The sequence below is a fragment of the Alosa alosa genome, chromosome 1 (genome assembly GCF_017589495.1).
Source record: "Alosa alosa isolate M-15738 ecotype Scorff River chromosome 1, AALO_Geno_1.1, whole genome shotgun sequence".
Taxonomy (NCBI): domain Eukaryota; kingdom Metazoa; phylum Chordata; class Actinopteri; order Clupeiformes; family Clupeidae; genus Alosa; species Alosa alosa.
The window spans coordinates 28,209,459-28,234,368 of record NC_063189.1 but is presented as its reverse complement, the minus strand read 5'-3'; the positions used below and the strand labels follow the sequence as shown (position 1 = coordinate 28,234,368).

The following is a 24,910-nucleotide window of genomic DNA, read 5'->3' as shown; positions in this document are numbered from 1 at the left end:
TGGCTGATCCTCACACCATAAAAACTGCCAGCTCATGGGAACATCAGTCAATCCACAGACAATATACTTTTGTGGCTACCAATAACGTGGCACCTTATTGACTTGCTGGTGAAAATGTGGTCCGAAGTGAGCACATGCAAAAGACCATTTTTAAAAATGTGCCAAATAACGTAGATGCCAATCGGCTGAAGCTAGACCACAAACAATGGTATTTAGGACTGATTGATCGTTAAAAAAAACACACGTGTACCAACCTCTTTAAAGGCATCCAGCATGTCTCCACCATCTTTTTTGTCCAGGTCCTTTAGCTTCTTCTTTTTCTTTGGCACAGACAGGGGAGCTGCAACAGAGACGTGTTACTTGGGCCAACTCAGTTTTTCTGTATACGGGTCTGAAACAGGTTAACAAATGAAATGCTCCCTATTGATCTTATTGAGTGACACGAATGCGCCATTACATTCAGCCTTAAATTAGCGTTTCAAACCCCTCTCTTCTGCTTCAGCCTTATATCACAGACGCTCAGACAAGTGTGTGCTGCTTATAGAGAGTAGAGAGCCCCGACTTGCCCTCATCATTCCTGGCCAGCACAGCCACTGCACAGTATTACCTACCTTGCATAGTAGTGGTCTCCTCTACTGGGCAGCTAGTTGTGGCTGGGAGGGCTTCCTCTGCCTTCTCCTCAGTTTCTTGTGCCACCGGGGCGACCTCTGTGGCAGGGGCGACCTCCTGCTCTTGGGTGACCACCTTGGCCTCGATGACTGCCTCCACCTCGGCAGGCTTGGCCGTGGGCGGCTCCTCGGGGTCCTGGGGCAAGCCGTTGGGCAGCTGGGGCTCAGCGGGCTCAGGCTCTGCGTCGGGTTCAGAGGTAGGCGTGTCCGGCACTACCGGGGCGGCTGGGGCTTCCTGTTTCTTGGCAGGCTCCTCACTGCCGTTGGCGGCAGGGGCTGCGACTGCAGGAGCAGGAGCAGGAGCAGGAGCAGTAGCGGGCTCCTCGCTGGGAGCAGTTGGGACCGGGGCGGGGGGCTCAGGGGCCGACACTGGGGCCACCTCCTCCTGCTTCTCCTCCTCCAACTCCTCCTCCTTGGCTGGCTCTGGCTTGTCCTCCTGTGGGAGGGCCAGAGGCTCAACCGTGGCAGTGGGGGCCGGGGCAGCGTCATGTGGGGCCGAAGCTGCTCCCGAAGACGGAGGCGCTGGTGCATCCACAACGCAGACTTTGGCCTCCTCGGGGGCGGGCGTTGGGGCAGGCACTTCCACTGGAGGGGGAGAGGGAGAGGCAGGGGCGGGAGGCGGTGGGGTGGTGGACTCTGACTCGCTGGGTGCGATGGGGACCTCTGCATCATCCGCTTCGACCTCTGCGTCAGGTTTGACCTTGGGAGCGGGTGGGGCAACAGTCACGGCCGGCTCGGGGGTTTTGACAGGGGGAGGAGGGGTTGGGGCAGCCAGCTTAACTCGCTCATCTGGCCATCAAGAAAAAAAAAAAAAAAAAAAAAAAAAAAACACAAGCGGTCAGTAATGTGTAATAGTGTTTGTTTGTTTCATTTAAGGCCATTTCCGCAACTAAGGCTATTTAATGGCCAGAGCATTGTGTGTTATAGAAACTTAAATATGTTTCTTAAAATCAATGCTAATAAGATATTCTAAAACCTTCAAAGGTGGGATCTTACTAAAAACATCAGCTATAGAATGATGATAAAACCGTTGTCTTTTGGTTTTCAATGCAGGGTAACAGATCAAAATATGTCTGTGTAATAATGTAATGTAGTAATGTAATCAACAGCACAGAAACTACACTGTCTAAGGACACTTCTACTAGCCATAAATGCTAACAAACCCAGGTTGGATTTAATTAGATCCACATTGGGTTCCTTAAGGTAAAGATTCTAATGTAGTGCCAGTGGTAATGTTGAGAAAACGTGTGTCCACCTCACAGCTGTACTGTGAAGAGGAGCAAAGGGCTCTGCTGAAAACCCACCCCACTCACCTGCTCTCGTCGCAGTGGCGCCAGCGGCAGCAGGAGCAGCAGTGGGCAGGCTTTCCCCATTGGTTTGTGCAGAGCCCGACACCTCAGGCCCAACAGACTGGAATCAAGAACAGATTTATAGCTCACTGGAATTTATATGACCACTATGTCATGAAGCCTTGTGTTTTTTTCCTATTAACTCATACAGGCTATGTACTTTGTAAATATGGGATGAACCCAGAAAAGTCAATCACCTGAGGAGGCGTAGGAGTAGAGGTAGTCCTTCCTCCAGACATTATCTCCTCTGTAATATCCTTGCCTCCCTGGTTAGGATCCCGTATCCGAATCTGTGTAAGGAAGTAGTAAGTGGAAAAAAAAAAAGGTTCAACATTTTTCTCAACTACTTTTACAGCTTTATTTCTTCCACTACATTCAAGTTACCAGTTTGCCAATCTATCCGTTTGCCAATCTATCCATTTCCAACTCTATCTTGTATCAGATGAATACAGGACATTAAGTCAACAGTCACCATTAGCCAGACTGAGGGTGTTTTCATAAATATCTACTTTTTATATGATCCTCAAATTCCATTTGATAATACACTGCCGTTCAAACGTCCATTGCACTCCATTACAGACAGAACTTCTTCATTAGGTTTAAAACAGAGTTCCATAACGTTTAAGCTGTAAAACCAAACAGCATTTGCCAGACTTGAACCCTGAACTTGTCTGCGTCAGTGATACCTGTTTGCGCTCCCTTTTGGGTGGGCCCTGTGGTGGGGGAGGAGCTTGCTGAGGAGGAGGAGCCTGTGGCTGCTGTGTGGGATTAATCATGACGGGCGTGGTCTGCACAGGGGAGGGGTACTGGGCCTGGGCAGGGTAGTAGGCTCCAGCTGCAGCACAGACCACCACAGACAGAAAAAGACAATAGACAGAGGGAGGAAACATTAGTACCATTCGTGACCACAACTCCATAAGCCAGCCATCCACAACCAGTTTCATCAAGGTCCAAGAGGATGCAGTTTTTTGAGTGAAACAATGCTCAAATCCCTTGGTCATATGCCAACTTTCACAACAAATTACAAATAAATAAACAAAAATCGACCAGTGGTGAATAGTTGAGGAGTTAGTCTGCATGGACTTAGCCCTTGGTAGATACTGTAGATAATAATAATAATAATAATAATAATAATAATAAGAAACATCTACCAATTACAGAACCAAGGGAATTCTCTTTTCAAAGTGTATATACATGCATTTATGGTGTGAGAATCAATTTGGTCATTTGACCAGCAGAGGGAGGAGACCACCGTCTTAGATGTGTCCTTTTACTTCTTCGGACAGCCCTCAAGTTAGGCTCCGTCCTTGTACATGTGCTCTTAATGCATCTCAAACTCAATCTCAGGAGTTCACAAATCCAAAAGGGTGCATGCTTCCCTCATCAACATACATGCACACACACACAGGCATGCCAGAGGCATACAAGTCTGGGCTCACTAACAGGCCATTCCACCGAGTCACAGTCAGAATGGGGAGCAAAGGCTCCATGTGAATTGGAGTGGTTGAGGCGCTGCGTGAACCCAGACTGGTGTGTGCCACGGGCTGGAGACGGAAACAGCCCGGCAGTTCCTACTCACCAGGATAGCGCTGGGAGGTGAGGGGAGGCGCAGCGTGCCGCTCTCCCAGCCCCCTCCCCACCTCCCCTCCCCTCGCCTCTGAGCTCGCAGAGAAAGGGAGGGAAGCGCATAAAAGGTGTGTGTGTGGGGAGGAAGGGGGGGGACAGACAGGCAGAGAGAGAGAAAAAAACGAAAGATACAGAGTGAATGAACACTGCTAACAGGAAGAGCAAGATACAGGCAGACAGAGGTTAGGTTAGAACACTTAACAGAACTCAGAGAGAGAGAGAGAGAGAGAGAGAGAGAGAGAGAGAGAGAGAGAGAGAGAGAGAGAGAGAGAGAGAGAGAGAGAGAGAGAGAGAGAGAGAGAGAGAGAGAGAGAGAGAGGAGAGAGAAAAGAAAGAGAGAAAGAAAGAAAGAAAGAAAGAAAGAAAGAAAGAAAGAAAGAAAGAAAGAAAGAGGCACCTTGCATTACAGTTTTAAATACATTTTAGTTCTGATACCAGTACAATCAGTCTCAAGCGGTCATTGGATTCGTGCATTCCTGGCCTGCCAGAAGCTGGTAGTAGATCGAGCTACGATTGGAATCTCGAGATCAGCTGCTGACTTGACTGTCTCACCCTAAATCTGAAGGTGCCATGTCAATAGCATTTTGTTTTTGGCATGGAACAAAGAGGAGCCACCTAAAACATAACGTACATCTCTGGTGAACCTCTTCATTGTATTCCCAGGTGGGAATTCAGTGTCAGCTTGCCTCATCAAGGCTCTTTGAATAAAAATCTTTTGCCATGCCTTTTTCACTTAATGAACTCAATGAACTCTTCCTGCTGTAGCTTTTCAATGAGATCTTTGATCTGTCAAAGTGTCAATCTCTTTCACACTTCTGATACCAATGTTTCAGAGCCAGAGCCAGTACCAATACCAACCAGGTTCAGCTTACCCCTTGCGAGATTGGTCATTATAACACTTCAAATAAAAAAACAGTCAAATAGATGCAAAAGACTAGAGCCTTACAGTGGGCAGTGCTTCGACTTGGCCAGCTTCCCTCGCGGTCCGCACGTGGGATCAAGCGGTATCACGCAACTTTAATTTGTATTTTTCCAGCGACGCTGCAACGACACTGCAACAATCCAAACAACCGGCAGATGTCTCAATTGAGCAGGGCGTCTCGTAAAAAGAAATGGAGCCTGGAAAACCCTACACAGACTTCACTACAGACTTTAGTAGAATGGTTTAGAAATAATGTAATAGCCAGAAATATGCCTGCCCTGCCCTAATAAAGAAATATTTGGTTAACTGCGAGTGAATCCCGTTTGCAGCCGTAGAAGAAACGCAGGTCAAATTAAAAACATTCTGTTTTTCTCCGAGTGCAACGATGATAGACAGACATCATTTGGACAAAATATAGAGCATATTAACATCCGTTGCTCAGCCAAATGCCTTCATGTTACGTCCTGTTATGTTATCACGGAGTTACAGGCGATAAACGATTTTTGATGGTCACAAGTTTATTTCATTAGCGGCTTATTTTTTTGATTATTAAAGTGTGTTTTTCATTTAAAGGTTTGACTTCGTACTTATTCAGTAGAGCATTTAGTGCTCGCCCCAATCCCAGACGTTCACATTGCATGTTTGTTTGTAATGGATGCAACCGCGAGATACGCGTTTGACGGCAATGAGTTGTTAACAGACATGAACCAAGACGTATAGCCCAGCAGCAATCTAGGGACTCTTCGTTATTTATTGAAGGGGCCACTGGAGGAATTTCGAGTGCTTCAGTCAAAAGTTGCATGACCCTCCCTTGCCTGCTAGAAATTGTTCAATGACCCTCCGACCAGGGTTTCCGTTGTCCGGTAATTACCGGACATTGGCCGGAAAAAAAATGAAATGTCCGACAAAATTAAATCTCTGGTCAAATTGTCCGATTGAAATTGGCTAATAATCCCATCCCCTAAAGCAATTTGAATGCCTATGCTGCATTTCAAATAGGAAGCGCACGCTTAAAACGTCCATGTTAAACAACAAATAAATGAGTGAGGCGGTTCAAACATGGCCAGGCCCAGGCAGACTACCCTTAAAAGTTTTTTCAGAGGCCAGACGCGATGGATGATAAATTGGTAACGTCTGAAGCTTCAGATGTCCGCTCAACTCCACCACCACCACCACCAGATAAAAAGCAGAAGTGTCGGGCGTAGCCCATCTGTCGGAATCAGTGACATTGGAAGTGGAGTTGCGGGGGATGCGGCTGCTCCAAGACACCGTCATTCTCCGTGTACACTGGACATGCAAAGTGTTCTTTACCCAAAGCATACAGTAGGCCTTTGCGTTCTCTGTCTATGATCTGCAGGGTTAGGGCCTCCTTGACGAGGAGATTACTGGTCCGCGGATCATTTCTGACACAATTAAACGGTATCATTGAACCGTGGCCGAAAGAAAAAGAAACTAAACATTTCCCAAAATAGGAAACATTTCTTAATTTATTGTTATCAAATAAAGAGGTATAGCATTAGGGGGTAGTAGTGTGAGCGCTCATTCTTGTGTGTGCGCATCTGTGCAAGTTAAACAGTCACCACTGGAGATAACGTGGGCAGCAGCAACAAACAACGCAGCCTTTTTAAAACAACGAACGAAGCGGACTCTTGCTGTCCATGAAAAGATACTGGCTAGATCTTGTTAGGGCATGTTTAAGTTAGGCTAATGAACATGTTGCATTCTATACAGCTTGATTATGTCATCCTTTAAGCTACATGGCCTGTCTCCAGATTTCCTCAATTTGACTAATTAAGAAGCGATAATATATTTCACCGGCATATCAAAATGTCCGGAAAACGAAACATTTTTTTTTTTTTTATTTTTTAAATCAATCTTTCCCAGGAGCTTGCATGCTACCAGTCCTTCCTTTTCAAATGTGTTGCACCTGTTTGCACAATTTCACAAATAAATCATATGTGGTTAATAATATGACAAATAATCCCTGTGCACGGGGACCGAAACAATGCATGGCAACTTTTTCCGTGTTTTATCACGTATTTTAACTTTCCCCCGCTGTCTTGCCGTTTTAATGTTTTCCCGTAGAATATCCCATATTTTAATACCCTCATAACATTAGCCCTGCCATCAGGCCTGTCGCTGTGTTGCCCTGTTGCTACCCCCTTGCCCTTCCAACGAAACAGATGTCTTCAAATCATCGTTTTCCGTTCTTGAAGGCGAACTTAGAGTGATGTTAACCTATTTAAGTTTAACGGCGTGATTGTCGTGAGAGCACGATTCATTGGCGCTTGCATGTTCGGCCATATGTCTACGAGTGCACCTGCCTACCATCAGGCTACTCAGCTACTAGAGAAAGAATTTCCCCTGTTTGTACGTTCACTCCAAGTCGGCCTACCATAACTTACCAACTCTGCACTGTAGACCCTAAACTGGCTATTTATATTTTTCTGTGAAATAAGCAAATGTATTCGTTCAACTTTATGAAGCAGAATTACGCACTAGGCTACTTGGAACGTAACACATTTGACAAAGGACAAATGTATGTTGCTCGTGACAAAATATTAACTTTCAGTGTTTTACAATGTCTGTCATGGGGAAGTGTTTTCCCCCCATGCATTTATTCTAGGCTACTGTCAGTGACTGCCGCGAGAGAAGCGGGTTCTGTTTTGTTCATTTCAGTGACTGACGCGAGAGAAGCGGGGTCTGTGTTGTGTTGCGTTCATTTATTTTCATTGGGCATGCTCTGATGTGCCGTCCACAGCTCTTCAGTTCCGACAAAGCCGAAATTACTCCTTTTGAAACGATGAGTGCCGCGCGTTTGTATGGTTATATTGCTTGACAGGGGGGGGATCCCAAGCAGCTTTCAGCCATAGGGCAACTTTGAGAACATTTCGTAATTCACCCGACACTAATATTCAAAATGTTCAAAACTATTTCGGCATAGCCTATATGCAGTTTAATTAAATGTAATGTTAGTTGTAAACAAACTGGCTACTTGGTGAGGCTTGGCCTCACAGATGCGCTCGTGCCTTAGATGGCAAGAAAAATCTTCACGATATAGGCCTATTAAATGACCACCTGATTCACGTTGGCTGGGGGGCAGGGGGGGCCATCAGACATTTGTGCCCAGTTAATCCGGCCCTGCCCCCAACAATCACACCTTCCCACCAGCTGTGACCGCTTAAAAGAAGTTGAGGACTCCTAACTCACAGACCTATTCACAAACCGGTTTTGTGGCATTTCGCCTGTTTTGAAATCCTATGCGGTTACAGGAGCTTCCAATCGTGAGGAAGCAATTTTGCATTGTAGGCATAGGTAACATGCAATAACGCCACCAACAACAACCAAAACTAGGCTACTCATTGTCAACATGTAAATTAAATGTAACATTATTGTGAATCAAATTAAAATGTTCTCTTTTGCAAACGTAGGCATAGGCATAGTAACAGATTAATATAATAATGTTACAAAGATACTCAGTCCGTATGTTTCATTAGGCTACTAGGCTATTTGTTTTGCCTTACTCTTGATTCATTTAGGCTAGGCCTTTTTATTCAGTTATTCATCATCTTCCGTCCTTGTATAGCGCACGCATTCTCAGACCCGTCACCTGCCACTCATCGTAAGGGAGGTGTTTGGAATCATTCCCGCATTACAATCAGCCAATCAAGGTGGTCACTTCAGTCAAGCTAGTGCATGAGTAATAACGTCATCCATAGCAACGAAGACTCACTCACTCTTAGTCAAAGATTCTAGAGCACTCAGCTCCAGAATCTGTTCAGGAGTTGTCATTTTTCCTTAAGAATTAAGAGTAGGTCGGAAAGGCTTTGTGAATAACTTAATAAGAAAAACTCTGAAAGCCCATTTACACAAAATAATGGTTGAATATTAGGCTACTGATGATCATTGTTATTTAAGAACATGCAGTCCACGTAGGGCATCAAAAACATCTTGCTCGTAAAAAAATCATACCGCACATTGTGGCAGGTCTTATTTAAAACTATTACTGTAGGCTGCGCAAACCACAGGCCTTTATTTTGGGCAAGCCTGCATTCGAGGCAGGCCTTCTGTTGAAGAATTTTATATAAAGCCTGCGCTAACAGTAATCCTCCTGCCCCCGATACCACAGCTGTGGATAGTGTGGAATGTTCAAGTAATAACACAAACCAATGTGTGTCTCAATGTGTGCCGTTGACCACCTCACACATTTCTCTAGATTTTGCAACGACCTTACCAATGCCATAAAATGCCAGTTTTTAGGACACAGAATAATGTTTGTAATGATACCAGTTAGGCCTACATTCAACAGTAACATAAGTGTAATGAGCTATTCATTGTCGAAGGTGCATGGTGAAGTGAAATTCTTACTTTGGAAAACAAACATTTGCTGATATCATTGGATAGGGGATAGGTCTACTTGTTTATTTTTTTACGAAGCCTACAATGGCCAGTTCAGACAAAGTCGAAATTACTCATTTTGAAACATTTGTATGGTTATATTGCTTTACTTAAATCCCAGAGAGTAGGCTACCGCGCCCCACAGTGATGGGCCTAGCGGTCTATGTGTTCAGTGTGAGGTATAAACAATCTGAGAATTTAGCGGCGTCACGTCTGCCTGTCAGACGTGGGGAGCTGAAGCTTGGGATACAGTTACAGTAACAGTATTTTATTTTACTTCTTATGGAATATCATTTTTTTTTTTCACTTTTATAAAGGCTTTGTTTGAATGCTGTTGGAACAAATAGTGTGTTGATTATAAAGGCAACTTTCTGTTGCAATATTCTGTGTGTTCTGGACTGCAGGTAACTACCCTATTAAAAATATAAGTTTTCGATGTCCCAAACGGAGAGCCATACTTTGTTTTAACGATCTCTATGCTACTCACCAAAATGTAAGCATGGGAACATGAAGTATCCAACTGTCGTGTGGTAAATTATTGTGATTACGAGCCAGTGGTTTTCAAACATTATGCGTGACTCGGACATCTAACGAAATGCAACAGACTCATATTGTCCTCGCATTCGCAAAATGAAGACATACAGACTGCTCAGATAACAGGTGTACCTCCAGTTATGCACGGTTTTAGTCAAGTCATTTAAATGTGCTGGTGAAATAGTTGTGTACTCTATTGTTATTTATCCCCTATTCACCCACGCCGTCAATTCTGTGGCGCAGTGCGTTAAGGCCGGCTGATGACAGCCGCCGTTACGCAGCAGTTATCAGTCCCCTGTCCAAGAGTTCGAATCTGGGTTAAGCCCATATTTTCAGAAATGCTGAATAGACCACAACCAATTTCAATTCTTCAACAGTCACCGTTAGACTAGAGGGGAGAAAGAATGGGAAAAGATCTGGGCACAGTTCTTCCAGAGCTTCGTGCCAAGTAATAAGCGTTGTTGAGATGTTTGTGTGAATGAAACGAAGCGTATAGGCCATAGTGTGACATGCGTAAACCAATAGCGTAGAGATGACACCTACGTTTGTATGTATAGAGCCTACGTTTGTATGTAGGAAATGTATATTCACAATACTTAGACCTACTAAAATAAATAGTATTTTATTTGTATTGGTTGTTTAGAGTAAAAAAAAAAATTAAAAAAAAATAATAAAAAAAAAATAAATAAATAGTAACAATCGGTCGGTCTTAATGCAAGTTTACAACCGGCAAGTCGGTCGGACTAAAAGGGGAAAAAAAAAATATTTGGGTCGGTTCTAAATTGACAGGGTCGGTCGGGTTACGGCAAACAAAAATATTTTTAAGGATGGCCTGGCAGTGTTTTTTTGCGCGTCTGCAGAAGTCAGACAAATATGAATGTAATTCTGTGGCATAAAGCAGATGTATTTGTTTATTGTACAGAAAAATAAAAATGACATGTCAAGCAGTCAATTGACTACATTGCAGTCAAGAAGTAGGGCAAATTAATTTACGAAACCAAAACTTGGGTCATAGTTGTCTAAGCCTCTATTGCGTAGCCTGTTAAAAACGTTGCCAGATAGTATTAAATCGGCAACATTGTTTTCTGCAGAAGCCTACCCAAGGCTACAGATTAATTCTGAACAGTTATTTCTCTCCCGGCTCAATTATCACACAAGACACTGTTTTGATTTGCGTAGTTGCATTACCCCCAACACTGACAATAATGTAGACAGTAGCAAATTTCGATTTTCGTTACCACCGTGTAGTCAAGCCTTAAGCCATACCCAAGTAGCCTAAATCGAGGTAATGTTTAATTATGCATGATTTATTTTGTTATTGAATTCGTAGGCTGGGATTACTTTCGGCAACAATTATGTTTAATGGTAGCATCCTGCTTTTTCAGAAGGGGCTGCAGGCAGAGCAATGTACAGTGGCAGAGCGACGCACAGTGGCTGAAAGTGGTACTAAAGCTTCATGCTGCTTCACGCCTCGTAATGCGCGACTGAAGTGGTCATTTGAAAGTGATGCCCACTGTAGGTGCCGTTTACACGACGCTGGTTTTTGTGAAACCGGTGAGGTTTTGTTAACGGTTATGCCTTGCGTGTACACGACGCCGGCAGTTTAGGAGACTGAACTTTGACTTTGAAAATGAACTTTATTAGTTTAACAGTTGAATTGAAAACCGAATTGTCTGTAGTCTCCTTATTTCATGCGACTGCTTAACCAGAGCCCTTATTAGACATTCTCTGGCTTAAACTGTTTTCTTCTACGCGATTCACGCAAAATTATCGTGAAGCTTCTGAACAGCGGCGCCATCGACTGGTCTGGCATATGCACTACAGCACATTTAGCCGGTTACACCTCTGTGTGTACACGCGAGGTTTTTTTTTGCCGGTGTCGTTAAAGGTGTGAAAGCGGTAAGAGAAAATTCACCCGGCGGTTTCGTGTAAACGGCCCCTTAACCAGCCTGCACATTTTTTTGTGTTTTTAATATTCTGTCTATCTTCTGGTTGAATTGTAATGAAGACAGTGAAAAATAAACATATATGGTCATCATAGCATTGCTAAAACAACAAATCTAATGGGTGCCTAACACTTTTGCACATTGAGTGAGAGTGAGTGTGAGAGAGAGTGAGGAGACTGGAAGAAAAGGGAGATTAGAGTAGAGAAACTGCAGCAGCACCGACAGCAGGAAACAAAAAAACACCAACAGTACTGACATTTACGCTGTCGGTTAGTGAAGGCAGGCATAATTTTCTGAGAGAAAACTGACTTCTCAGGGCCAAAAAGTATCTGAGATGCCAGTCTGAAGAGGTGAGAAAGAATTCGGACCATCGATATTACAAGTCAATATAACTAAGTGTTTGGGTCAGGGGTTTGTGGCCTTGGAAAGATTGCTCCATGTGGCTTTGACCAAGTTAGCAGACAACTCAGTGTTGGAGGCTCTTACCGTATGAACCGTATTCTGGACTGGTCCCAGAGTAAAACCCAGCTGTTCCACTGGGCACTGGGTACTGTTGAGCCTGAGGCATGTACGGTGCACGGTACTGCAGAGGGAGAGTAAGAAAAAAGAAGAAAAAAAACACCACACTGACAAAGTGCAAACTACTGAAAATCAGAATCCAGTCCTCTTCATTCAACTACAGGCACCATGCTGGCACCATGCTGTACCTGTCCGGAGGGGATGAAGTAGGCTGGGCCCTGAGAGTTGGGGAACTGCAGGGGCTGCTGGGGGATCATCATGACCTGGGAGCTGGTCTGGTACACATGGGTGGGCGCCACAGGCCGCGGGGGGTTGCTGGGCTGGACCCGAGGGGCATTGCTGGGCAGACTGGCCCGGTTCGGGTAGTAGGGCTACAGAAACAGAGGACCATATTCTAAAACACCATCTCATAAACCTCTAATGTGTGCAATGACTACTTACTGCCACTTCATGCATTTCATGTCTGTTCAACTATGACTTGTCTGTTCAACTATGGCCATCAACAGTGCTCATACACTGGCCTGAGGACTACCCCAGTCTACGACATTTTAAAGGATGTGTTATTTTCCTGGAGAGATCACTGTCTTTCAGTTTCACAGACAACAATTAAACAGTCCTGGTAAAAATACTCAGATGCTCAACCTAAGGTAGCAACCAAGACAATACGGCAGATGGGATCCAGAATACAGTTTTCCAGTCCTCTACCCAAATCGGAGCCTCGAAGTCTTAATTTGAAGGCATTCCCTCTTAAACTACCAAAATCAACATAAGAAAATATATCCATGTATAAGTGCATGTTCGATGTCAATCAAAATGGCATATCACCGTTTCACTAAGCAAAAGGTGATCTGGAGATCCTGTTGGGCTGGGAGTTTGGTGGACTAGTGTGCCTGTGCATGCAACACATCTTAGTACATAGAGGCAGTGGAAGCGCGGCCATACTAAAGCGTCTCAGGTGTGGAGCTCTAGGAGGAGGAGGAGGAGGATGTGAAGAGAAGGAAAGAAGCAAGTTACCTGCAAAGACCTGAATCCACCCTGCAGCCGCAACAATACACCAGCAGTGTCAAGAGGAGCAACACACAAAGGGGAGGAGGAGAGTAAAAGAAAGAGAGGCAGGAAGAGAGAAGTGGAGAGAAGTAAAAGGTAGTAATAACTGGTTAGGCTGAGCAGCAAGCGAACACACACCACACACACATAGTTATTATGCATAATGCAAGCACCCTTGTGAAACAGTGACAATAATGAGAAAAGCCAGACACAAATGGAAGAGATATTGCCTCAAGGGAGACTAAGCTATTGTCAGATTATAGGTCACTTTAATCTGGATTAGGTTAGTGGTGTGTGCAGTAAAATCCTAAAGGAACCCAGAGAGCACCTGACTCAAGGGCCCAGACTCGGTCTCAACCTGGCACGAAACCGTTCTAGGTCAGACTGAGCCCGGTCTAGAGCCAGCTACTGTCTGAGAGTCAATCTAAAAGCCCCAACCTTTGAGAGTCCCGGAGGCCAAGACAGGGATGTTAGTACCTGTTGGTGTAAAGCGCGTGGCCCTGGCCCTGGAGCAAACTAGGAGAGCAAGAGAGAGCAAAGAGGGCGTAGGTCATACAGCACACACACACACAAAGCCTGGCAGACATGCAGAGTAGTCATCACAGACACACAAGTTACAGGCACAGAGTTAAAAAGCAGAGGTAGCAGCTAAAGCCATAAAGCAGTACAGAGCATGTGTACCTGAGTTGGTGCATGGGTGTGTGCGTGTGTGTGAGGGAGAGAGTGTGAGACTTGTATTAGGCAGAGCGGTGGGTGGCGTACCTGTCGGGGTTGCGGTGCAGTGTTCATTTGTGGAGGTGGTGTAGCAAAGACAACAGATGGGGGCTGGCCAGGGGGAAAGGCAGCCTACAGGGAGAAAGGAAAAAGGTGGAGGCATACAGCCACCATCAGAGATGAGTGGAACACACACAGGTCTTTCTGAAAGCACAGAGTGGATCCTCTGATTGGTTCTTACCTGTGTCAGTCCAGGGGAAGGGGCAGGGTGGGGGACAGAGGGGGGTCCTGTTATAGGCTGTGGCGGTTTATTCATTTCACGTGGTTCTGCATGAGGGGGTCTCGAACCTGCCTGCCAAACTGACATTAAGATCAGAAGGACAGCCATGAGGTGATATAAAAATAAAAACACATCAAGTAACACCACACACGGTAGGTAATGTACCTTGGAAATGTTAGCGTTCAACTGAACTTCAAAAGGAAGCACAGGTTTTTATCTTCTCCAAGAAGGTCAGCCTGTGAGAAACAAAGACAGAACAAAGTTTAGGCAGTTGGCTAAATAAATTAGCAATACCCTCACAGTTCTGTAGATCTGTATGTATCTTGATAGCCAAGACCCTAGAGTACAGCCCTCAAAGTAAATCTACATACATTCTCCACCACGAGTTTAGCACATCCAATCCTGTGTATTAAGCTGTTCTACAGTAGGGGTGGATACTGTTAGGACACTGATAACAAGCAGAGACCCGCCCACGAGCCAGACATCACACCCATATATTTTACAAGCGTGCGTACACACACACACACACACACACATCTCACTCTGGGTTGTTTCTGATGCCTTCAGTACAGGGAGTCCCCTGGGAGACCAGCTGGAAGGTTGGGGCAGGGGACAGGGATGACAGGGCAGGCAAGCAATACACAAGAGTGCCTTGCCCTGAGGATCTGCAAGAGAGGAATGTGGGGGAGGAGAGGATGGGTAACTTCCCACAGAAAGCTAGGGGGGGATCTGTGTCACAAAAAGAAGAGGGTCTCCCACTCCCCCAGGTCTTTTTTTTTTGATGCCGACAGATGGCAGGTTGTAAACACACCGTAGGGAACGACAGCTCAGGCTCTTCCACAATGCAGGCAGGAGAGACTTGCACCAGAGCGCTGCAGTGCCAGTGAGTAGTGCTGCCACAAACAGAGCAGAGGCCCTGAGAGATTCAGTCATCTCATGGGGTGGGTGATGGCACACTAAAGTCGCTTACAGACATAACTGTTAAGTCCGCAAGTTCTGTGCATATAAAGACATTGGGCCGCATATCTGCATCCACATCATATCCCAACATTTGGAACTGAGTATTTTCTACATTACATTACGCAAATGAGCTCAGGTCTGAACAAAGCGATGAACATGCAGGTGATGTCGTTAGGTATGAGCATTTGGGTCATAGCCCCAACCATGTTTTATTAGCCCTGGATCTCACAGCACTTATTAAAAAAAAAAAAAAAAGCAAATAACACAGAATCTATTTATAAGCTTAGTTTATATTCCGATCGTGCTTTAAAAGCATGAGGAGATGGAGCTATTTATCAAACATACAAGGAGGACATGGGTGTCCTCTCAATCTCCTTAATGCAGCAGATCTAACTTGAACGTTACCTTACCATAAAACATAATTTGGAACCTATATGTGCTCCCTTAGTGTGACCGCCACATTATATTTCTATTGTATTGCTATTTCATGTAGATATGGTTTTCTTTCGTTAGTTACATGCAGCGGCAGAAAACTGACAGCCAGGGTACTTGTCTCACACACACACCCAAAACATGCCCCTACCCTCCGTGCACATCACGAGTCAGAACAATCTTGCCACCAAGCTAAACCATCATCAACACCTCAGCTGAAATAAAGTTCAATAGGCCTACTCATGCATGCAAATTAACAACTTTTCTTATCACAACAAAATCAATCACGGAGATAAAAGTATTTAAACAGGCAACGTTATCAGTATGCATGTAAGAACCTTAGATGGTAAGCTAATGTTACAATACAGCTGGATTTTTGTGGTTAGCTGCCATTTGTCTACTAGGCTACTCGTGGATAACATTAGCATTCATTTAACATTAACATTCATTTTAATTGTGACATTAAATGTTTGCGCCGGCATTGAATTAATACACAAAATGTTCATTAAATGCACGAAGAAGTACTCCTGGGTTAATGATTGATATGAATCGTACAGTATGAAGGCTACAGTAGCGTAGCTAATGTTAACTAGCAGCATTAACGTTACCAACCTCCCTGCTTAACTCACCACAACTTTGTAGGCCTTGTCCCTCATGCTGGCCCTTACAAAACCCACAAGCTTGTTCGGACACACAACAGTCAATAACGTGACCCGATTTTAAGTGGCTTTCACCCCTTTGGACACTCACTAAAACATAATATATTTCATACCTTTGTTGCAGCATGTAGGCTAATGTTAGCTGCATTATGTAATGACATACAATGTCAGAAACGCTAAAGGTTAGCCTGTCAGATACCTGAAAAGTTTGTGTTTAAACTAACATTTACAGTGGTCTATTTGATAGTGTATTGGCCCTGACTAAGTTTGTGTGATGTATAAACCACAATCCTTGTTGATACAAGTACCAATATTCGTCAAGAAAGTTTTTAATCACATTAAGATTCGCCATAGGCAGTAAAAGACTCCGCCATCTTTGTCTGAAAGACTCCGCCAAATTTTCGCTGAGAAAGTTTCAAACTATGACCATAACGGCCTTTCCACCAATCAGAGGAGTCACTGTGGGATTGTGGGTAATCAAGTACTTAACCAAGACATTGCTATTTAAAGGCATTTCTCTCAAAACAAGGTTATTGCCCCATGAACTTTTGGCGTCTATATGAGCATATACAATCGCTTAGTACAGCCGTAGCTGGTTTTAAGTCTACCATGTGCAGTTACGTTTTTATGGCAATTGTCAATGGAGAAATTGTATTGAATTCTTACTTCCAGCATCGGCTGTGGGCGGGACTGTAATCTCTATTGGCCTGGCAATCAAAGGCTAGAGGTGTGTGTCTTCTTGTGTCTGTCAGTTCTGTCTTCTCAAAACCACAAGATTGTGATCGGATTCCAGTTGTGGTTAGCCTTGTCACAGACATAGTCAACAGCCAAACTACGCCCCATAGTAACTGGCAAATTAATCAATGAAATCCATAAGAAACTTTGCTGCTGACATGAGTTTACATACCCTAATGTGCATGGCCACACATGTAGAGCCCAGACCTCCTCCAAGGCCAATCACTGTATCTCTCAAAATTAGTTTACGTAAAACTAGGCTAATTGTGTTGAGCTACCCAGTGAAATGGATCCACTGCAAAATTGAACTGGTTCTTATTAGCCCTCATCACAATTTATTTATCATTTACTGCCCCCTTAGCTTGGGCCCACAACTTAATTGTCTCATTCCCATACCTTAATAATTTAACTACGCAAAAGGTCTAGGGGTCAACCTGCCACAGTATCTTCAATAAAAGGGAACTTGATAATGAACAGCTCTAGCACACTGTAGAGCTTGCTACATGAAGACAACCCCTGACAAAAGAGCTTCTTAAAATTCTTTACAGTGCAAGATGTGGCAACAATATCTGAAAATCTAAAATCAACTTTTTAACCATCAAATTGCAGGCCATCACACACATTTAATAATACTGGCTTAGAAAAAGAATATGCGGCTAAGTCACTGAGCCAGTCATGTACCAGTACAGTAAAGGATCTCCGCAAGCACCTGATACAAGTCTCTTGTGGCAAATCCTCCCTCCAGAAGGGGCAGTTTAAGCAAAACCAAATAAATTGACCAAAAACAAAATTGTGTCATCTTTCTGACTACACAATACACAAATGGCATAATGAAACACACAGCACAAGCGAACACAAATCTAAGGCCAATTACAATACTGACCAAAACACTGAGTAAAGTAACTTTGTAAGTTATCTTTTCAAAATATGTAACATATCAGTAGTTTTATTAATATGAATTTCTTTAAATAAAAAAAAAAAATATGTTGACACTAGTGATACTGACATCGGGGATTGGGCCGATACTGGGCCCATATACTCATACTCGTAAAAATTCCCAGATACCACCCACCGATACTGACAGTTTCCCCTAAATCACTGTAGCCGCTACGCTTTCATGAACTACTCGGGAACGTTTATTTCAGTCTTGCACTTGAACATACAACAAGCTACATTCATGTATCTGCATTGAATCTATGCAGCTGATACCCTCGTATGGTTTTCTGTTTTAACTATAGCTCACCTGAACTATGCGTGAGTAACCTAGTTGTTGTTGTACGTTGCTGGTGTAGTGTAGCTCTGTACTTCGCGCTAGATAAGTAGCCTAGCACACAAAACAAACTCCATGGGGTTTCTGTTTCAGTAGATAAATGTGATTTGTTTGCATAGTGTTTTGTTATCACACATTTTGGACATTTATACTGAGAAATGTTACTTTTCCTGCCTTTATTTCAGTCCAGATCGTCCTGTTAGTTATCATTATATGCTCCAAGACCAGTGTTTCCCATACATTGACTAATCTGTGGCAGGGCGCCATGAAATCAAAATCGGCCGCCACAGATTAATATTCTATGTTTAATTTAATTTAATTTAATTTAATTAAAATTAAATAAGATGAAATCCTTGCATTGCCATTGAGCTGCGCATTTTAAGCACGCAGCCTTTCCTTACCCCGCCCCGCTCTCGCTCTCGTAGCCCGCTGCCCCTCCTCTGCATGTGCATTTAACAAAATATTCACTATTGTTAAGGATTGTTGTTGCCACATAGAAGCATTGCATAGAAGACGTCTGGCTAAATTGCTATTAAATCCGCTTAGCATCATGACCATGCTGCGCAAATTTGTTCAAAACTGCTGCATTGAAGTTAACCCTGCTAAGGTCTTATCACAACATAGTAGGCTACATTGAAGAGACTAAACTAAGTTAAGTTATGCAATCAAGCAGTATCTCAAAGCTAACGTTAGAATACTGTTTGGATGTCGAATTTAGCATGCTTAGCCTACAGCTGCTTGTCAATTTCGTTGAAGGGTTTATTTTATTGACTACGACACTGAATGTTTGCAAAATCCCGATGTAAATGGAAAAGTGTTTTCCAAAATTCAAAAGTGCTAGTCCCAAGGAGAAGTACGAACCTTTATTTTAACTACTAGAAAACGTTATGAATTGCATCCACACAACAGCAGCCTTTTAACTGTGTTAGGCTACTCAGGAACGTCTTAAAGTGAAACGTTTTAAATAGCCTGCTATTATATATTTTATTTGATACTCATTATTATTTATATTTTAGGCTTATTGTAACAATCAGAGCAGAGAAGAAAATTCATTGCAATTTCATGCTAGTTATTTTGTGGTAGAAATATTGGTATCGGTATCAGCAAATACACACATGTAAATACTCATACTCGTATCGGTTTGATAAAAAATGGTATCGGGACATCCTAAAGCAAACTATTAATCTAAAATAGGATTTCAGTTTAGCAATAAATGTAAATAACGGTTAAAAGCTAAGCCAAACTCAACACAGCTAACGTTACTAACTAGACTCCAAGTGCATTTTCGTCCTCCCATGATAACTTAAGAACATCAGTGTGCTTAAGCCTTTCTTCTTATTATTATTCCTTTCAGCACTCTTTTTTTGGCCAGCTCCTGTTCCTAGACCTTTTCAGATATCGCCAACGGTCCAACTCTAGAACGTCCGGCCAGAACTGGTGTAGTGTGGACGATGACCCTTGTCATTCTTCCACCGTATTGGATTTAATAGAAAGCGAAACCAGGCCTAAACTTTCAGGTCACAAATTTCGTCCGATCTTCACAAAACTTGATGTATATGTTCCTCAAACCAAGCTTCCAGAAGGATTTTTGAAAGCATTTGCCCATCACAGCCAAACGAAATTGGCAGCATAGCAGCCAAACAGGAAATAGGCCATATCTCAGGAACACTTTTACGCATGGACACCAAACTTGGTACATGAACTTGAGACTTCAATGTGAGGATGCAAAAGAAATTTGATGCCTTTTGACCGATAGGGGACACTGCAATTAGCCAAGACTGAGATACTGCTGGAATCCTTGGATCAAGCCAAGTTCAACACACCCTATGATGCCAATTTTGAATGGACCTCAGCCATATTTTTGCGTAAGCGAAACTAAATTTCTTAAATTTTGTCTGATGTGGGGCAGCCGTAGCCTACTGGTTAGGGTTTCGGGCTTGTAACCGAAGGGTTGCTGGTTCGATCCCTGACCAATAGGAAAAATGTGGGCGGGGGAAGTGGTTGAGCATTGCTCTCCCATGCCCACATCCACGGCTGAAGTGCCCTTGAGCAAGGCACCTCACTGCTCCCCGAGCGCCGCTGTAGCAGGCAGCACTGCTCCGGGTTAGTGTGTGCTTCACCTCACTGTGTGTTTACTGTGTGCTGTGTGTGTTTCACTAATTCACAGATTGGGATAAATTCAGAGACCAAATTTCCCTCACGGGATCAAAAGAGTATATATACACTTATACGATCTTCACAAAACTTGACGTACATGATCTTCAGACCATGCGTCACAAAAATTACTGGAAGGATTTTTAATTTTCGAAAATGTTCACCCATCAGAGCCAATCGAAATAAGTAGTGAAGCCGGCAAATACAGCAACACTTTCATGTATCGAAACAAAACTTGGTACAAGGACTCCAGACTCCATGGTGAGGACACGCATACATTTGTCCCTTTGACCACTAGGAGGCGCTGCTACTAGCATCATTTTGGCATTTGGGATGTGCATTAATTGACCCTTAAGCCCAATGTTGAAAAAATGAGGTACCTTTGGAATCACTGGATCAAGTCAAGTTCAACACACCATATTTCACTGTATGCTCCTGTTGGTGACACGCACATGAGCAAGCACTTTGCAGTTCCTCGAAAATGCATTCTAGTTATTCTTTTGAGACCAAAAACAGATAGACATGAGAGAAAAATATGGATGCCTTTGTATCTCTGCCCTTATAAAATCGTGTCACTAAGACATTTTCATACAGATCTGTTCAGTCAGTGACAGAAATGAGCTACTGTCGAGCAAGACTGGTGGGGCAAATGGTCCTGTCCAAACAAAATCTGCCCCAAACGTGCGCCAAAATAATTTCAATTTAGCATCAGTATATTAACTGTCGCAATAACATACAAAAAATGTGGAAGTAATTCACGCATCTGCTGAGAAAAAATATGGAGTGCAATGTGGAAGCTCTGGGTGAACCCAAAACAGGGAACGCAAATGGAAATCTGAGGAAATAGGGACGTGTCACAGCAGCCATAACGGCCGGCTCATGAAAACTTGATCACTGCATTAGCTTTAGCTCTTATGGCATATGGTAGCCTACACAAAACGTGCCAAATGTCATCACAGTCGGCTAGCAAAAACGGAATTCTGAATTCCAAAACAAATACACGCTTTGCATTAATTCGCAAGTTGGGGTTAAACAGTCGACCTAGTACAAGTCGTAGTTGTCTGATATGTTAACTTAACGTTACAAGCTAGAGAAAATGAACCATGGCCCGCTAATATTGGCTAACTCCTCATTAGCTAACCGTGCTAGCATTAGGCCTGGGCTCAGTTCAGGTTCAACTTGACTCCCCCAAAAAAGAATCCTATGGCTTCTAAACTGGAGAAGTAAAATCGGAGAAGTAAAATATTGATAAATGCGTCAATTATACAATTTATCCATGTATATTTGAGGCTCCATGAATTACACCGATTGAGTTAGTAGCTAGTTAGCTTACATTAGCCAGCAATAATGTCTCATTGATTCTTTCACATGGCTGAATCATCTCTGTTATAACGTTAATCAGTTAAAATAAAACTTCAACATTCAACGAGTGTATTGAAAAATTAGCCGGTCACAGTAGTTCCCTGTTTAACGCTAACGTTAGCATTTGAGCTCAGTGAAAGCTCATTAGGCATTAGGTTAACGTTAATACTCGGGCCCAAAATCTCACACGGTCAACGTTAGCTGGGAAAGCATGCCAGTTGACACATACCGATGTGGCTCAATGATTTGATGTCACAGTGCGTTTGCAAAGTTGTCGGTTCACCTGAGAATTCTTACTATAGGCTACACTAAATTTGATAATGTGACACTGTCCATAATCCAGCTAATACTTGAACAAAATTAATGTCATACAGTTGCTAGTTTTACTGCCTTATCGCTAGCTAACTATCCATGGGCTGTGCTAACATTTTCCAAGTGACAAATAACGCGCTGAAGTGGCCCAGATTAAACCAACTTTTAACACCATTTAAGGCCATATAAAAAAATCTACCTGATCAAACGAATGCATTGGTGATCGTAGAATGAAGTATTACACAACGACTAACTGGCTCACATTAGGCATCATCATTACTAACCAACTTGTGGGCCATGGATATTCTAGCCAACGCCAACGTTACCAGCAACTGGGTTTGGCAAGCAAGTCTTTCAAGGCGGTGAATGTTTAGGGGATATCGCCCAATCGACAAACTCCTAATAATGTTACGTCCTAGTATTTCTGCCATTGAACAGCTAACTTAGTCGACAGACGAGCTAACGTTAACGAACGAAAATCATGAAACTTAGGGGAATTGCGGATAAAACAGTCAACACACTTTCTTAACGAAATACCCAGAGCCACATTGTTAGGACATGACATTACCTACAAGCTGCCTGCCGGACTGTACCTTCTCCTAATCAACGCGAGCTCACTAGCAGCTAAAGTTAACCAAATAAATACTTTACTCGATGTGGTACCTTACCCATATTGTTGGCTAACAACAGCTAACGTTAGCTACACAGACCCTCACCCGGCTAACCCATCAAATCTCACGAGACGTAACGTTAGCTACGAGGCCTGTTTGCCTTTCACGTAGTTCATCAACGTAAACTTAACAGGGACAACTTACCTGGGATTAGTAAGATGTGTTGATTCAAACAATCAACTATGGAGTTTGACCTCAGTTTTTATAGGAAATTAGTTTTGAAAGCAGTGTCAAAGCACGTCTTGGGTCCAAAGGGAAAGTGGTGCTCAAGGGATAAGGACTGTTAGCCTGCTAGCTCACTGACACTTAATGTTTAAATCCCTCGTAGCGTGCAAAGGCAAAAAACTGTCAAGGTAAAAAATGGACAAATACAGTATTCTCAAATTACTACTGACAACTTATTTGCATCCAGAATAAGCCTCTCGACTGGAGGTCCATGTTTAAGGCGCGGATGGTGACGGATTGCCGGTAAAATCTCCACGCTAGCCTGTTACTGCACGGTGTTCAACAGAGCCATGGTGCAATGCCTTCCTCTCCTTGAGTGTATGGAGATGGAAATATACTTCCGGGTTATTCACGTTTGTGACCTTTAACGTCAGTCATGTGATAGTGAACAAGTGACAAGAAAAAGATAGTAGGTCAAATGCAAACATTTGACTGTCTAGGCATGGTAACTATACGTTTTTGTAGATTCATATAGTTAAGTGTGCTTGCAAAGCAGCACACTTATTGTTCTTCTTAAGTTTTATTATTATTTTTCCCGTCTCCCTAATTTTTTGTCAGCCCTAGCGCCTAGGCCCTTTGAGACAGAGACACCGTTCCAACTTTAAAACGTCCGGTCAGTACCGGTGTAAGTTGGTCGCGAAGATGACGTCAGGTGGGCGTGCCGTTCGTCCGCCATATTGGATTGAACAGAAAGCGAAACTAAATGTTCACAGGTCACAATTTGGTCCCAACGCCACGAAACTTGACGTGACATTATCCTTGGACCAAGCCTCACAAATGTTAGCGGAAGGATTTTTGATTTTTCGGCGTTTGCCGTCACAGCCAAACGAAATCGGGCGGCTAAGCTCAAACAGGAAGTCGCCCATATCTCAGGAACACTGTCACATATCGATACCAAATTTTGTATATGAACTGGGGACTCCAGTGTGAGGGTGCATAGGGAAAAAAAAAAAGAAATATTCCAAAAGTTTCCATAATTTGACAAATCACCTACAGATACGTGGTAACTCATCACAATGCCTTCCATGTATGCACAATGTCTCAGAGCAGACACAATGTCTCCAGGCATCCTTGCCCAGTCATGTAATCCTTGCTCTGCCATGGGATAGTATGGACTTACAAACTGATATGATAAGGAGAACAGTAGTTATATGTAGCTTACATAATAGAGTTGTTTTCACATTGACGGTACTCAAATTAAATTTTTCATTATTGTTACATATCATGATGGGAGAGTATTATTAAAAATGTTACAAGTATGCAAATGCATATGTTTACGGGCATTTAGGTTTTACTGTGTTGTTTTGTTGTAAAGACATGCAAGGCATTCTGGGCCGTAATGAACAGTGGTCGGCAGCACTCCATAGGCTACGTATTAATATGAATAGGTGTTTCTGTAAACCTAGGGATAATAAACAGCTATCTCTGTTACAAAAACGAGCTTGTAATCGCTCATTGAAGAGGGTACTATGATAAAAAGATTGTTTTCCTAAAAGCATGGAGTTGACGAAGAATAAACAATCAATGTCACGCTAATGTTAAATAGCCTAGAACTATCTGAACGCTAGGTGGCAGCGTTGTATTACATTTCACTAGTGTAGCCTACTTGAAATACGATGTGAGATTCCCAAGGAAGGAAGGTGCAAATATTATGTAATTTATCATGGGAAATTATTGGAAATGTTATTTCTTGTTTATTCTAATTGCAAACCACACACATCCATTCGAATCACACGCATTACATTTTAATACTGAAAAGACTATCATTTCGTTTATTTGATGTTGCCTTAGCAACACAGCCTTCAGAGCAAAGATTCTAGAACAGGGCCAGAGAGACACGCTTTGAGTTTGTGGCCAAGAACCTAAAATATCGGTTTCCATGTGCTGGATGGTGTCGTCCTTTATGAAAGTAAGTGTTTTATACAGTTAACGTTACAGACATAATGAGTCATGTTGTAGTGGTCAACATAAATGTGCCCCTTCTGTTATTAGAATGCTAAGCGGAGAAGCATGCTAAGCAGATATTTAGTATCATTAATTTCTTGTGTGGCTAGCTATAGGGAGGAGGAGATGTAGTGCTATGTTGCTAATTGGGATTTATGTTGTTTAGCGTAATGCCATGGTCAT

General features: G+C 43.1%; 1 protein-coding gene across 5 annotated transcripts in view; it reads right to left on the bottom strand.

The window, feature by feature from the left end:
• eif4g1a (eukaryotic translation initiation factor 4 gamma, 1a) overlaps positions 1 to 23,099 on the bottom strand; it is a 46,939-nt gene extending 23,840 nt beyond the window's left edge. Inside the window, exons 1-14 of one of the 5 annotated variants that reach the window (XM_048246616.1) lie at positions 22,703 to 23,099; positions 14,546 to 14,668; positions 14,169 to 14,239; positions 13,965 to 14,083; positions 13,772 to 13,855; positions 13,448 to 13,525; positions 12,977 to 12,997; positions 12,151 to 12,333; positions 11,930 to 12,026; positions 2,704 to 2,852; positions 2,215 to 2,307; positions 1,982 to 2,078; positions 612 to 1,457; positions 255 to 340 (exon numbers count right to left, since the gene is read on the bottom strand). In XM_048246616.1, the coding sequence (XP_048102573.1) occupies positions 255 to 340; positions 612 to 1,457; positions 1,982 to 2,078; positions 2,215 to 2,307; positions 2,704 to 2,852; positions 11,930 to 12,026; positions 12,151 to 12,333; positions 12,977 to 12,997; positions 13,448 to 13,525; positions 13,772 to 13,855; positions 13,965 to 14,039 (1,809 nt within the window). In that variant the 5' untranslated portion in view covers positions 14,040 to 14,083; positions 14,169 to 14,239; positions 14,546 to 14,668; positions 22,703 to 23,099. The remainder of the gene's footprint in view (positions 1 to 254; positions 341 to 611; positions 1,458 to 1,981; positions 2,079 to 2,214; positions 2,308 to 2,703; positions 2,853 to 11,929; positions 12,027 to 12,150; positions 12,334 to 12,976; positions 12,998 to 13,447; positions 13,526 to 13,771; positions 13,856 to 13,964; positions 14,084 to 14,168; positions 14,240 to 14,545; positions 14,669 to 22,702) is intronic. The other 4 variants (XM_048246605.1, XM_048246625.1, XM_048246633.1 and 1 more) reach the window with 4 other exon arrangements.
• Between the last annotated feature and the right edge of the window lie 1,811 nt (positions 23,100 to 24,910).